Source organism: Hoplias malabaricus, chromosome 13 (assembly GCF_029633855.1).
Source record: "Hoplias malabaricus isolate fHopMal1 chromosome 13, fHopMal1.hap1, whole genome shotgun sequence".
Classification (NCBI taxonomy): Eukaryota; Metazoa; Chordata; class Actinopteri; order Characiformes; family Erythrinidae; genus Hoplias; species Hoplias malabaricus.
In genome coordinates this window covers 21772728-21788457 of record NC_089812.1, presented here as the reverse complement: position 1 = coordinate 21788457, position 15730 = coordinate 21772728, and the positions used below count along the sequence as shown (strand labels likewise).

The 15730-nt window shown below is 40.7% G+C and overlaps 1 protein-coding gene across 3 annotated transcripts; it reads right to left on the bottom strand.

The window, feature by feature from the left end:
* Positions 1-736: 736 nt before the first annotated feature.
* Positions 737-8086, bottom strand: emc10 (ER membrane protein complex subunit 10). 3 transcript variants are annotated; one of them, XM_066642339.1, is made up of 9 exons: positions 7956-8086; positions 7424-7504; positions 6711-6777; positions 5888-6000; positions 5006-5119; positions 3761-3945; positions 3124-3214; positions 2190-2292; positions 737-1057 (listed from the first exon to the last, which is right to left on the bottom strand). In XM_066642339.1, the coding sequence occupies exons 1-8, from the start codon at positions 8046-8048 to the stop codon at positions 2206-2208; spliced, it is 831 nt and encodes a 276-aa protein (XP_066498436.1). In that variant the 5' UTR covers positions 8049-8086; the 3' UTR covers positions 737-1057; positions 2190-2205. The 3 variants fall into 3 exon arrangements, with proteins under 3 accessions (XP_066498436.1, XP_066498437.1, XP_066498435.1); XM_066642338.1 differs by lacking the exon at positions 2190-2292 and having other exon boundaries at positions 739-1057; XM_066642340.1 differs by lacking the exons at positions 2190-2292; positions 7424-7504 and having other exon boundaries at positions 738-1057.
* Between the last annotated feature and the right edge of the window lie 7644 nt (positions 8087-15730).

Genomic DNA, 15730 nt, shown 5'->3' with positions numbered 1-15730 from the left:
CCGGACACAGCACACAGAGAGTGGTTTAACTCTTTAATGTCTTCTTCTGGAGTGAGCGGAAGAGGACTGCCCAGCTCCCAGAGTCTCATCAGCCTCTCCACTAATGCTGTTAGTGTTCGCATTATTCTACATATAAAATAATACATGCAGGTCTTTTGGCACAGGGCAGGAACACCCATGAGAAGGCACCAGTCCAAAGCAGGGCATCACAGTCACTCACACTTTCACACACTCACCCAGACCAGAGGGTGTACCTGCAGGACCACCATTCCACCCCGAAGATGAATTCCTGAATCTCTGTTTACAGTAGCTGAAGTGCAGCTATCAATTTCCTAAAATTATTAGAGTGAAATAAAATAGGCTGTCGAACCAATGCTTTAGCCTGTAAAAATGCCTTTTCATGAACAATAAGATAGACATCAGGAAGAACATCTGCGTCTGAACCAGCCGAGGGACGTGTGCAACTTTGAGCATCTGATCTAAAATCTATCTGTAGTGCCCAAAAATCACACCACATGAGTTCAGAAAAAAGGTGGGCTTTATCATCTTCAAGGAAATAAAGGTTGATTTGCCAGAGAAAAACCACATATACAGAGAACTCACGCTCCTCCTGGTGGGCTTCGTTTTTTTTTTTAAATTTCCTCCCTGTCTCCTGTATCTCCCTGCTCTGCCTGGGGGGCTGCTACCTGCGTGTCCACACTGGTGTCCTGTGGGGTCTATGCTTGTGCTGGGAGAGACAGTAAATTGTCAGAGACAGATTAGAGGCAGTTTTATTCCGTAAATCAGTAGTAAAAACACAGGGCTGCATGTTAACTTTAACTCTTAGTTTACAGACACACATGAATGGCATGTTTGTGCACATTTAACTTAAACATGTCACGTTCATTTACTGGCTTAAATTATTATATACAGCTGGACGACTGCCAGGGAGGAGCTCCGGTTGCCAAGGAAATCATCGTCCACCGCCATTGGCTGAGCCGCCACCAGCGCCACCCCCAGACTGATCCTGAGCTCCTGACATCATCAGGAAGAGAACGAGGGGAACGATGTACATCCACTAGGAGAGAGAGAGAGAGGTTAAAGTTTCTGTCTGCAGTGGTGGCTTCAGTGGGAAAAGAGGATCATTAAAACACATTGAGGAATTAAAGATTAGCTGCGGCGCTTAAGCCAGTGATCTGATTAAAGAGTGAGTGAAGTTTTGCCTCTTAGCAGAACACCTTCAGTTTCACACCTCCTTCTCCCAGAGGAAGAAAGAGAGCAGGAGGGATGAGACTGTACAGTGGGGCTAAATTACAGAAAGCCACCCAAAACAGGTCAGGAGAACGATAGCAGTCTTATGAACAGTTCTGATTAGTTCTGATTACTGTAATGGCGCATAAAAAGTGTTGTGAGGGGCGTCAGACCTAAATTCATGATCCTGAGAATTCAGGGTCAGTTCTGTGGGTCATTCGGAACTTACAGCACTGTGAAACCCTTGTTAAATCTGGAATAATGAATAACGTAGTTGATCAGTGTTCTTTAAAAGGGACACTAGGTAAGATTTGTTTGATTGCTCCTGGGCTCCCCCTACAGTTGTAAAATGTAATCACTTTTACAGCACCATTCTGAAATCAAGAGGAGGAGAGGAAAGGGAAGAAGGTGGGGTGGTCTCCTACCCCCCTCCAAATGTTACATAGAGCAGTTTCTGGAGTTTTGAGCCCAGACCAGCAAAGCCAGAGGCTCTATTCTCACTATTACAGCTCATTAGAGCATCACAATGATTCTGTAACTCTAATGTTACTGTAAAAATATTACCTAGTGTTGCTTTAAGCTTGGAGGGCGTCTAAACTTTTGGACACCGTGTATTTTCTGGTGATTGCCTTGCTGTAGTTTATAATAATATCAGTATCACAGTGCTATGTCGCCCAAGTCTTAATATTTATAGATTTTTTTGAATCTCAGAAAACTGTTCATGTGATTGTGAATTAGGACAGGCACACACACAAACACACACACACACTCATATTGATAAAAATCTAAACAAAAGTTTAATAAGCAAAGCAACACACTGAAGTTTAATGAGAGAACCCACCCAGAGCACACACACACACACACACACACACACACACACACACACACACACACACACACACAGTGAGGAAGACAGAGGAGTGGCAGTGAACAGATGGGCTATGGTGAGACTTCAGTACTTGAAATGTATGGGACTCAGCTCTGCTCTCTGGCGCCCCCTGCAGGGGGCTGTGTGGAACTGGTGACCATGAGGAACACTGCACCTCCCAGAATCAAATACCACTGAAACACACAGCACAGAGTCAACACACAGCGCGCGCGCGCACACACACACACACACACACACACACACACACACACAGTTAGTAAAGGCTCATAAGGCGACACAGAGACCACTAAACTAGGGGTTTTGGGCTGTGTGCTCAGTGAAGACCGTCCAAACCATCTCCAGCCACATGAAGCTTTATACCTTAACTGAAGTAAAACATTTTTCTAGAGGCTTTCGCTGAAGAAAGGGGGTCTTCCAAGATATGGGAAAGTCAACCACATATTTTCAAACCAATTACAGATGATAGTGGCTCACTGGGGTTTCATAGCCTTTTTACCACATAGCACCTGAAACTGTGATACGTATTGTGTGCACAGGTGTCATGATGCTATTCTCTTGACATATTGCACAGCCTTACTTTGAGTGAGGTATAGACTTCCAAAAACGACCCACTCAAAGCTGGTTTTCTGTTTTTTGTTGTAGACTCTTGCATCAGTCAACACGGAGCTTAATCTGAGACACCACAGGAAGTGACCACAGAGCATAACAGCCAATCAGAGCTGAGGAATACAACAAGGGCCAAAACAAAACACAAACCAAGCACAACCATCTGAGAGGAAAACAACGAGCTCAGGACAGACGCAGTGCAGTCATAACAGAAGTGAAACCAGCCAGAGGGTAGAGACGACTGGAAAGTGAGTGACAAATGCACATCAATGGATACCTTTAGAGATTAAGACAACCATGTTCCACTGAAAGAGTGTCATAAAATAACAACAACAACAAAAGACCCAGCAGAGACAGAGAGATCTACTCTTACATTTTGAGAAAATACAGTTACTCACGTATTTAGCGAAGAAGGATTTCTGCTCCTGGGGTTTTCCTTTCTTGTCCATTTCTTGTTCCATTCTTTCAATGAACAGAGCAGTCTCTGGGCTGGAGAAAGAGAACAGGCCTCAAAATCAGCTTCTAAAGCTTTAATACCGCTCTCTGTCTGGTGATAAAATCTCAGGCTGGAGGCTTCAGATCAAATGCAGCATTTTTTGGAAAGGTTTAAACAGAATTTTCTTTATAACAATTAAAAAAGATGTGCGCTAATATTTCGCATATTTCTTCATGTAATAAAATTCCCTGAGAGTAATAAACTCATTTTGATGACGCTGTTGTTAACTATTAATAATACTATTATATAATAATACTATTAATAATAAACTATTACAAACAGGGTCAAATAAGAGCAAATTAAAACTACTCAGACTAATACAAATGTAAGTAAATACACAGACTGATGTAAACAATTGCACCTAATTTAATTTCTTCGTCTGACACCCCTAATGCAAACACGCTCTGGCAACAAACAGTCAAACAAACAAACAGTCAAGTACAGGCAGGCAGTTTGTGTGTGACAGTTCTCCTCCAGATATTTGGGAAATAAATATTATTATGTATATAATACAGTGTGCCACTGTGTGTTTTACTCACGCGGGTGCGTTGCCTGGTGTCTTCACACTGATGGTCGTGTTAAAAACCTCCAGGTCGACCTCATCCTCCACCTCTGCCCCCCGACAGGCTCCAGGCACCGTTACTATGGAGACACCGATGATGTAACCGCTGACATCAGTGTGCAGTGTGATGACGTCACTCAGGTGAGACTCCACAAGTGAGCACTGAAGGAGAAAGAGAGGAGGTTGTAACTGATGCAGTCATTTTCTGTGTTGTTCTGGTCCAGCCTCACTACAGTCGACTGGGCTCCAGTGAAACCCCAGGCAGGGTTTAAGAACTCTTACCGAAACGGTCTATGCTGTAGCTGCAACATTTAAAAGGTATGCTACCTGAATATTGATGTTGTCCAGTTAAAAACATGCATCTCTTTTGTAGACGGTTAGTTTTAATATGTTGTTTGAACACAGCAGATGTCCTTCACACTGTGTGACAATGTCATGATGAATGGACCAATAGAAACACTCCACAACTACTCTGAATAAAATCTTTTTAAATTGAATTCCATTGAAAATAAAGAAGGTTTTCTCCTTCTCCTGTAAAGTTACTGTTTTTTTTTTTTAAAGGCCATGGTTTTGCACATTCTTTTTACTTTTTTAATGTGATAAATTAATTATTTTTGTTTATTGTTATGTTTAGCCTTCTGAAGACTGTAATTAATTGTTAAATTTATTATCATGGCAACACCTATTTATGTCTCATATATAAAACTTTGAGGACTTTTTACTTCTGATTTCCTATTGCAAACCCTTTTTGTGGTTGTAGTGTACTTCTCCTGGAAAAAAAAAACATCCCCGCAGTCAACACAACAATATAACACAATAGTTTCAGATGCTACAACGCCACCAAGTGCTTTGCTTTGTGCCACGTCTTTTTAATGGCTTCTGTGTACATCCTTGGCTTCTCAAAGCAGACTGACAGCGCACTTCACACACACAACAATGATTGCAACATCAATATGAATAGATTTTTTTTTCTTTACTTCAAAATAACTATGTTGATAAATCAAATAACAATCATTTATTACGAACCTGAACAAAAATATAAAAATGTGAACAAAAAAATATATAATTATTCATGGCCTTTTAGAGTTTCCGTAGAAATGATCTTTAAATGTCTGAACAGTTAAAAAGCTACTGAACGTCTGGATGTTAAATGTCTGTACATTCCTCATGCCACTACGCAGTGACCGGGTGAGTGTGTTCCTCAAATCGACTTTAGACTCACAGCTCTGACAAATGTGGTGAGGTATCCCTCTGACTGTCTGTCCGTCTGTTTGTCCGTCTGCAGAGAAACTCTGGGCACTCGGATCCTGTAGAGTCCGTCCACTGCCGCCACGTCCTGATCACACACAGATAAGGTTCAAAGAGGACTCTCAACACCAAAACACACTCATCCTTAAAGCCATTGTTCAGGACACCTTCCATTTACATATTTTACCAATTAACCCAAAGGAACTGCTAATAGCATGCATGTTTGGTGTGTAAAGTTTAGCTTTACACTGGAGCTACACGACTAACGTGGCCAACAAGTCATTAACAACTTCTACACTGTTAATTTTTCATTCATTCATCTGCTGTAGCTGCTTCATCCTGATCAGGGTCATAGTGGGTACTGAGCTCACCCAAAACCACTGGAAATAATGAAAAAAAAATAACCCTGGACAGGTCACCAGTAGATTAAAAGATATCGCGCGCGCACACACACACACGTGGACAATTTCACACACACACACGTGGACAATTTCACACACACAAACAGACCTGCGGACACCAAAGCAATCCACCTACCAACACGTGTGTTTAGACTGTGGGAGGAAATGGGAACACCTGTAGGAAACCCATGCAGACACAGGGAGAACACACCACACTCCTCACGGACCTGTGTGGGAGTGACACCATCTGCAGCACCACTGTGTCAACCTCCTACAAATCAGCACTGTGCAAACTGCACCGTATTACAACATGCTGTAAAAATGCACTGTAATGTGGTGCAGATACAGGATTATGAGCAGGTTATGAGCTGGCATCAATTACCTACTTCATGTAGCCTCTGCGCTCAATTTCCTGCCTTATGAACATGGCCCATATTCTGAGAAGGAGCTCTCACCTTCAGTAACCTCCTGTCATTTTCGGAGAGCATCGACTGAGAGAGGAAAACGCTGTTCTCTCTGCCGGGCCTCAGCTGGATGTTCCCACGGACACGAAACCTGGGCACATCATCTGAAATCACAGACCAACAAAAACATTCCTCAGTCCTCACCCTACCTGCTCAATCACATACAGTGCAGGCCTTTCACAATCATAACATTATCGACTTATCATACAATATATGGACATTTCCTCTGTAATTTTTGCTGACTTTAATATTGTCCATTGTGTTTGTTTACATAAGAATGAATGTCACCAATAATTTATCTTCTCTCTCTGTTCTGTTCCCTGATTTTCTCTGATCTTTCCGTTCGGGAAATCTTTATGTGGGTTTTACATATTTTGTTTATTAGAATTATTTTTATGTTCAAATTCCAATGTCTGAATATTCTATGTTTATATATGTAATCATTGTTTTTATGAAAAGTTTGCTGCCTATTAAAGGTATTTTATTGCTTTTAAAAGTGTTATTATTATGTTGTTATATGATTATTTATTAAATTAGTAACAATGTCTTAAACAGACCTAGTTTAATAACTACTGATCGTTTTGTAGACAGCCTCATCCATGTTACAAATTACAGATCCATGCTTGATTTATGACAAAAATATTGGGAATAAATAAATTGTTACCATGCCATGTGTTAACACTTTTTGTTCCTCAACAAATCCACACAACTCATGTCAGCTTTATTCATAAACAAAGATAAAGATACAGGCTACTGTTTCATTGCACATCTAAAATGATCCTCCTTCTCCTGCTTATGTTTGGTGTGAACTCACCAACTTCAAAAGAGTGCTCCAGTGGAAAAGAAATCCCAGACATTTCGGATTCAGCAGTATCCATCACCTGCAGAGATGTAGCATACAAACACTGCACAAGAGACATTTCCGAGAGCTTTGTACACATATTAACACAATCTAAACATGGTACAGCCCACCTCATGAATACCACACACAAACCCTACTCCTGTATATCTATTTTTACTGAATTCCACTTAATTCCTCTAAATATATCAATTTGTTTCTATGACAGAAATAAAGGAATGAATAACAGGAATGTCACTGTACACAATAACTGCCTCGCCAACTGTACAAAAGCCTCCACACTCCCTACATAGTGCACTTTCCAGTTTGTGAAGCTACAGCCTCTGCACACAAATGGTCCCCTAAAAGGTTACACAGGAGATTGTGTGGCTTTGGCTGCATATAAATTATATATTAATATTTCTGTGTAATGTGCAGGGTGTGAATGGGCTTTAGAGACACAGTCAGAAGACAGAATACAATCAGGAATGGAGTAGCCCTATTTGTGACATCCCATTAAAATAAATTAAGCTGTGGGAATGACTGACCGATAATGCTGTGACACAGCTCAAAAATTGTGAGTGACTGGGTAAGTGTGTGAAGAAATTAATCCATCCACGGGGTGTGTGTGAAATTGTCGATAGGGATGAGGCGTGTGTATGACTGAGGTAGTTGTGATGGACTAAAACCTTGTCCAGAGTGTGTTCCTGTCTTGCTCCCAATGATCCCAGGTGAGCTCTGGACCCAACGCCACCCTGATCAGGATGAAGCTGTTACAGAAAAATGAATGAATGACTCAGTATGACATGGATTGGAGTGAAGTATTTGATGGATGGAATGGCTTAATAAGGTGTTAGATGGATTTATTAATGCATGGGAACAATTAAATAAAAGACTAGAACTAGACATTTAACGTGTGGGAACGAGTTAGTATTAACACGTTCCCACGCCTTAATTTAATTTCAAGAAACATCACGAGCAGTGATCTGTAGTACAGCGACAAAGCAGTAAACTAATAACAAGAGGAGTATTAAATAGTGATGGAGAGTTGTAGGGGAACAACAACAAAGTCCGTTATCATCGCCCTCCGCCACGGAGAGATGTGCTCATTCTTATAAGAATTTGTGAAGAGAAAAAAACAATTCAACCTCATCCAGAGGCCAAAATTAAACAAGCACAGCATTTATCGCTTAGGTATTCTCACCAGAATCATCCACTCACCCTTCTGCCATTGTTGCAGCTCCCAAACTGTGGGTAAAACCCGAAAATATTAACTAATACTAACACTGTATATGCAGAGCTGAGCGGAGCCATTTTGTCGGCACACTGAACAGGACACACGTCACGGGCGACGTCTAGGTCTTCAGACAAACCCCAACCAAAATAAAACCACTCAGATTAAAAATCCCATCCTTTATCGCAGAATTCGACGGTTTATAAAGAAGAAGAGAACTTGTTTCATGAATACAGAATGTATAAATAAAGCAGAGTATTTAATTAATAGATTCCGGGAAATTAAAAATGAGATATGGCTTGTGTCTCAAATAGCTCTATAGTCCCTAAGTAGTGCCCTAAGGGAATGACAGAAGATTGAATCTTACAATGAAATTGTGTACTTTGTGTCCAGCAGGCAGTTATACACTCCTCGCCGAACTAATTGACTTTCTCCAAGACGCATTACACATTGTTGTTTGGACGCAAGAAGCTTTATTTAAGATCTACGTAGTGTACTATGTAGGGCCTAGGGAGCCACTTGACATTGGACCTATTACTCCAAAATAGTGCACTACAGTTTTCACAGGTTGTCATAAAACTTCACCTTACTTACTGCTTTATATAATATTATATAATAGAAATAATAGAAATAAGTGCATTTGTATATATGATATTTCATGACTTAATTTATTAAGTACATTATATATAAAGCAGGGAGTCGTCAGGGCCACAGCCAACATTGTTTAAAATGTGGTATAATTTCAGGTATTAAATATGAAGTATATTTTTTATGTTTTAAGTGGTTAATTGGTTGGAACATGAACTGTGTTACGTCTTTTTTTCTATCTCTGTTATTTTTAATCTCAGGCATTTTATTCCTATAAATAGGACTGTAGTGTACAGTTCCATTGACAGTAGAGGGTGGTAGTGTATTTCTCAGTGGCTATATATCCTGTCAACGCCACTGTTGCTACACATAATACTGGTGAATTACACTGAGAACAGTTTGGTATGAAATGCTCGGATCAAAAGAGGTTTTCAGAATTGTTCACAGTGCTGCTGACAAAGACCACACATCTGTAGATATCTCATATTTGACCAGTCAGATTGTCTTTGAACAAGACAAATACATGAGATACATAATGCATGTCATTTCAAATAGTTCCACTTTAAAGTAATTTGTCTCTTTATTGTGTTTGGTTCAATAAAAAGTTCCAGGTTTGTATTAATTACAATTTTTTTAAATAAATGTTAAGTCTTTTGGGAGCAAAATACATGTAAGTGTGTGTTGGAGGCAGGGGATGTGTAGATATCCTCATACAAAGGGGGGGCACTGCAGAATAATTTGTAAACCACTGTATCTTTTTATGCTAGCAAGTTATTTGAGGGGTGAAAAAAACAACAAAAAAATGTTTTTTTTAATGAAAATTGTTTTATAAACACAAACACAGACTTAAATCTATTATAAATATCTAATTTTATTCATTTGGAAACTGTTGTAACAATTTGCAAATGAGTAATACTAGATATTTAGACTAGATTTACATCCACTTTACTTGTTTAGATTTAATTATTTTATTTTTTTTACAGTGTGCAGAAAATAACCCCAGCCATGCTGATACTAACAAACCGCACCCCCCTGCTGCTGCTGTAGAGCCACAATTTAAGACCCTCTCTGGTGTTATAATGCTAAGCATTAATAAAACACACCTAAATGTTGTTAAATATAAATATATCAGTGTTGGGTGTGACATTAGTGCAGCAGGTAGTGTCTCTGTCACACAGCTCCAGGGTCCTGGAGGTTGTGGATTCGAGTCCCACTCCGGGGTCTGTGAGGAGTGTGGTGTGTTCTCCCTGTTTCCACGCATGTTTCCTCTGGGTGCTCCGGTTTCCTCCCACACTCCAAAAACACACACTGGTAGGTGGATTGGCAACTCAAAGTGTCCATAGGTGAGTGTGTGAATGAATGTGTGAGTTTGTGTCGCCCTCTGAAGGACTGGCGCCCCCTCCAGGATGTGTTCCTGCCTTGTGCCCAGTGATTCTGGATAGGCTCCGGACCCACTGCCACCCTAAACTGGATAAGGGTTACAGACAGTGAATGAATGAATAAATGAATGAATGAATGAATGAATGAATATAATGAGTGTTGATGTCAGCATGGTGGCACAACAGAAAATGTCTCTATTACACATCTTCAGGGTTCTAGGATTGAGGGTTCCACGACAACCCCTTGGGTCAGTGTTTTTGAAAAGTCTGGTGTGTTCTTCCATTGTCTGTGTCGGTCTCCTCTGGGTGCTCCTGGTACTTCCCACAGTGCAAACACACATTCTGGTAGGTGGATTGGCTATTGACTAAACTGTCCACAGATGTGAGTGTGTGAGTGACTGGGTGAGTGTGTGAAACTGTCCACATGTGTGAGTGTGTGAATGACTGGGTGAGTGTGTGAAACTGTCCACAGGTGTGAGTGTGTGGATGACTGGGTGAGTGTGTGAAAGTGTCCACAGGTGTATGTCAGTGACTGTGTGTGTGAAACTGTCCACAGATGTGAGTGTGTGGATTACTGGGTGAGTGTGTGAGTGACTGGGTGAGTGTGTGAAACTGTCCACAGGTGTATGTCAGTGACTGTGTGTGTAAAACTGTCCACAGGTGTGAGTGTGTGGATGACTGGGTGAGTGTGTGAGTGACTGGGTGAGTGTGTAAAACTGTCCACAGGTGTATGTCAGTGACTGTGTGTGTGAAATTGTCCATAGGGGTGAGTGGGTGAATGACTGGGTGAGTGTGTGAAACCATCCACAGGTGTGAGTGCGTGAGTGACTGGGTGAGTGTGTGAAACTGTCCACAGGTGTATGTCAGTGACTGTGTGTGTGTGTGAAACTGTCCAGAGGTGTATGTCAGTGACTGTGTGTGTGTGTGAAACTGTCCACAGGTGTGAGTGTGTAATGCCCTGAGATGGACTGGTGCTCTGTGTTTCTGCATTGCATTCAATAATTCTGGGTAGGCCCTGGACCAAACACAACCCTGATCAAGATGAAGAGGTTACAGAATATGAATGAATAGTGTTGAGTGTCACAAATACAATACCACAAATTCCAAACAATCTATATCTGCAGCTTAACATTAAATGCCTTTTCCTTATTCCAGTTATTGTAGAGTTTCTATTGGAAAAATACACTAGGCCTAATTGACATTTTAATTATGTGAAATATGAGGACACTTTCATAATTTGTGGTTCTTTACGGATAGACACTGATGGACAGCTTTCAGCTGTCATCCACTCAAGTGGTTTTTAATGAGGCGGTCAATGTATCAATCACCGTATGTTTCATGTAACTAATGACTTAGCTCTGGTTGTAACAAGACAGCTAATTATCAGGGTCACCACAGGGTCAACATCTGTTTAAAAGACCTTCACCTTTCCCTGCCCCCCTCATTCTTTCACTGCTGGATTCCCCCCAAGATCTCAAGTGACACTCGTACTGTCACTCTCCCTCCCTCCCTCTATCGTTCCTCTCTCTCCTCACCCACCCTCTTTCTTGAGGAGAGAGGGGGAGGAACAGAGGGAGGGAGGGGATAAAAAGGGATGAAAAATGAAAAGTGGGCAGAGCCACTGAGAGAGAAGGAGACGAGGCAGAGGTCGACATATGAAACACAAACATGCCTGAACCGAAGAAGCCAGGTGAGGTCATAACCCTTGACTCCTTACAGTGGGTTTGAATGAGAACACTAAAGGTCTTTTACTGACGGTATATATGTTAAATATATCCTCTCAGTCAATGATGTGATTGTGGAAAGCAGCATATTATTTCCTGTGTGACTCTGGCACCACACACCTATCTGTAAGATGCTTCATGCATGATGTATAATACTTTACAGGTTTGTATTAAACAGATTAAAGTAGGACTTATAAGAACCCCTGGTACAGATGAGGTCAGTCTAACATTAAGCATCTTAATTATGTTCAATGGTCTCTGACTTTTCTGAAATGCTGTAAGGCTTGTTAGACACATGCATTTGTACTATTTTCTATTCCATTTTATTTTTGGTTATTTTCTCAACAGCTGAGAAGAAGTTTAGAGTAGTTACAAGTTATACCACTCTGCACGGTTCTGTCGAGGAACAGTAGCACAGTGTACATTTCAGTCGATTCCATGTGTAACACCTGAATTTCCAGGCTTGCGTTTTTACAGAAGGATGTATGTGTGGACATTATGGAGTAGCAGGAGTTGTAGGGGTATTATAGGTCTATGAAAATGAGCTGCTTTATCTATATTTGCCAATTAATGACATTAATTATCCATAAAAATAATAAGTATAATAGTAAATAATAACAGTAATCTTACAAATTTGCACCCCTTTATTTTTGACTAATGACTGTCTGCTCTTGTGCAGTATTTATGCTACTGTTGATGCTGTCATTTCTTTCTGGATCAATAGAGTCTGGTCTTAACTTACTCTACCTTCTCTGTAGTTACACAGCAAAGGAGAGACCTTAAAGTTTAAAATGAAAAGTAAATGCGTTCCACTAACTGGACGTTAGGAGCTTAAATAAATGTTACATTAGATTTACACACATTACATGACTTGGGTTCCTCATATATTCTGGGCTACTGTTGCAGAAGATTTTGCAGTAAACTTCCTCTGCTGAGTGAGGCGGGTCAGACGGGCTAAAACATAGCTATAGGTAAGAGCCTAAGTAAGACAGAGCCTAAAATGCCAAAGTGTAACAGGAATCAAGTGTAAACTGAATAATACTGCAGTAACAGGCCGCTTCTCGAAGCCTAGTCTGCAACCTTAGAAGGAGGCCTTTCTAGTGATGCCAGCACGCAGCCTCATTAGATGGTTTCTAAACAGACCGCTGCTGGCCCTGGAGGACTTTTCCAATGTCCTTCTGAGGCTGCAGCGTAAGCTTTTACACTCACCTGCAACTTAATATTTCAAAATTTTCTTCATTTGTCTGCTGCATTTTAAACTGGTAAGGGTTAGGAAAACTCATTATAAAACCAGTTTACACTGACAGAGTATAAGTAGCCTGTTACGTACAATGTAGATACAGTCTCTTCTGTTCAGACTGACCACGTGTTTCACTCCGACCGTTAAAACACCAAGATCGATCCTCATCAAAAATGAAAATGTCCTGATTGATCAATTATTGAATACTGCTCCCAAAATCAGCAGTGCTGCAAGACATACTGCCATTTGAGACGAGACGTTAATGAAGAAAGTGGCACTTGTTTAAAAAGAGTAGATGATTTTAAAGATGAAAATGATATATGAGCCAATTAATCACACTTCTTTAAATAGTGCTGCAGCAAGTACGGCCTGTTCAGGTGCCAACGCGTAACTGCTGCACCATTTAAGGTGATATTACAGATCTTAAATTTAAAAGAATGAGAAGAATGTGAGCACAGTGTGGAGAGTCAAATTAAGAAAATATGTTGACAGCTTCAAACAAAAAATACGTTGAGCATTTATTGACATTTATGATTGATAACACATTCCTTTAAAAGTTTAGTTTTTTCCTTCTAATCCACACCCTGGATCCAGGTTCCTGGTCAGGGTTTTCAAAGTATCGACTCATATGGCACTATGTCCTGGCCTGGAATCTGGATTAAAGGTCTGGATATGCTCTAAAATAAGCATGTTACCATTTATACGTCTTATTTAATGATGAGTTTGTTTGGGCTATAATTTATTGGTCAGTAAAACAGATATTATTATATGGCACATGGGAAATATTGCCACTGGTGAGCTACTGTTATCCCAAGTCCATAATCGAATAATACACCGCATTCCTGCAGTTTTCTCATATTTCACACAGAGCAACTGAATTATCAGCACGCCAAATGTTTACAAATCTCTGCCATTAATGTCAGAGATATTTACTGCTGGGTGGTGGAGGCTCTGAAATACGGCCTGCTTGCTTTTCAGCAGTGAAGTCACGTCTGTGTAAATTAAATGGCTGTGTGTAAGCTGAGACTGACAGGCTGAAAGAGCCCGGAGCACGGAACATGAAGCTGAGCCAGGTGTAGGAAATATTACCTAATGTCTGCTATCACATTGCTCACCCTTTACACACACTTTCTGCTCAGATGATGCCTGATATCAGTGCAATAAGTGAACTAGTACATCTGGATCTCTGAGAGCACAAATCCTCCTCTCCAAACTGGTAATATCTCAAAAGGGACATCCTGTAATATACACCTCCTAATGATATGTCTGTGACCTGCTGTGGTCAAAATACCACAAGGATCAAATCCCACAGCAGCGTTCTCCCCCTGTCTAAACAGCCCTGTTCAGAACGCCCACTTTCAGCGCCTGTTCCTTTAAATGATAATGAACCACTCGCTGTTCACCCTGACCCCGCGCGCACAGCAGTTGGGAGTGAAGAGCAGAAGCTCTGGTTTTTAGCTGTTTTCTCTTGTTTCTCCGTTTTTACTCAGTGCTCTTATTTCTCTGCACTCGTGTCTGTTTTTCTACGTTTAACCTTATCTTTGTGTTCTCATATAAACATGGGTCCAGCGCTGTGATTGGACAGACTCAGGGCAATTCTAAAGTCCCTGCACTTGACGTCAGAAGTGGAGCAGAATAAGAACGACTCGTTTTATCCCATGCTTTCTGATTTAAGCAGAGCTCAGAAAACAGACTGGGTGGGTCTTACACAATGTGTGTGTAACCCTAACCCTAGCTTGAAGTCCTTAAATTAATGTGCCCATGCATTGAAGAAGTGATGTTTTTTTTGTTCATAATATTCCATCGTAATTATTACAAGTCATTTAGGGCATTTCTTTTTATTGTAGAAATGTGACACATTGTAATGGCAGGGACAGTTCATTTGCTTGTGGTGTTTAGGGTTATTGAAATTATTAAAATAATGCTACGGGAGCTGAAGAGCTGTTTTTACCCCAGTACCCCATGGGTTCTAACTCCCAGTGGTGTAAGTTGAGAATGCTTTATTTGGATGTTTGTTGGACGGACCCCTTGCAGCTGTCATCAATTTTTGATGGCCCTGTCTCCTTAGTTTCTCGTCATCACTTTTTCCTTTTCCTCCAAACCCCATGACCCACTTCTGAACCTGTTTTGCAGAGTCCGGCTACATGACATCACCAATATCAGATCACTGCCACTGCGCTGATTAGAATCACACACATTCATTTCTCTGCTTCTATTTTTTCTTAATTATTCTGTCCTTAATATGCCACCTCTACCCCTCCCTCACCTAAATTAAATACCACTCGGAATAAAAACTTGTCTGACTCACCTCTGAATGATGCCCAAAATGAACTCATCCGTCTGGATCACTGAGAGCACGCTTCTTTCATAAACAGTGTCAAGAATAGTGCAGTGTTCTTGAAGGAAGAGCTGACTACATGTGATTATCACTCAGGACACATGAGGGACACACTGTGATCCAAACAATCCTGAGTAGTGCTGGGAGAAGAAGCTTTATAGTCAGAGATTAAAAAGGAATCACAACAGTGTAAAGCTTCAACAAGGCTGTGTAGACGGTGTTATCGCCGAAATCTGAGCCGTGATTCAGATCTGTGACTTAACATGAGCTTAGCAATCACGTAAGCATAAGACTTTGAATTGAAAAAGATTAGCATTAAAAAAAAAACAAATAACTACACGTAAGCAAAATTAAAAATCAATGTAGAAGATGTGCTGAAGGAGAAGGAGTGTGTTCTGGATCTGAATATTATTCTAGATTTCCTGGGTTTAGACTGCAATGAGTTTGTGGACAGTTTTCACAGCCTTCTTTCATACAGAACCAGTCTTTGTGA

Coding starts and splice junctions, on each gene's coding strand:
- emc10 (XM_066642338.1), bottom strand. CDS start 8,048: ATGGCTCCGCTCAGCTCTGCATATACAGTGTTAGTATTAGTTAATATT. Junction 7,505..7,955: donor GCTGCAACAATGGCAGAAGG/GTGAGTGGATGA, acceptor TTTCTGTAACAG/CTTCATCCTGATCAGGGTGG. Junction 3,215..3,760: donor ACACCAGGCAACGCACCCGC/GTGAGTAAAACA, acceptor CTCTTTCTCCAG/CCCAGAGACTGCTCTGTTCA.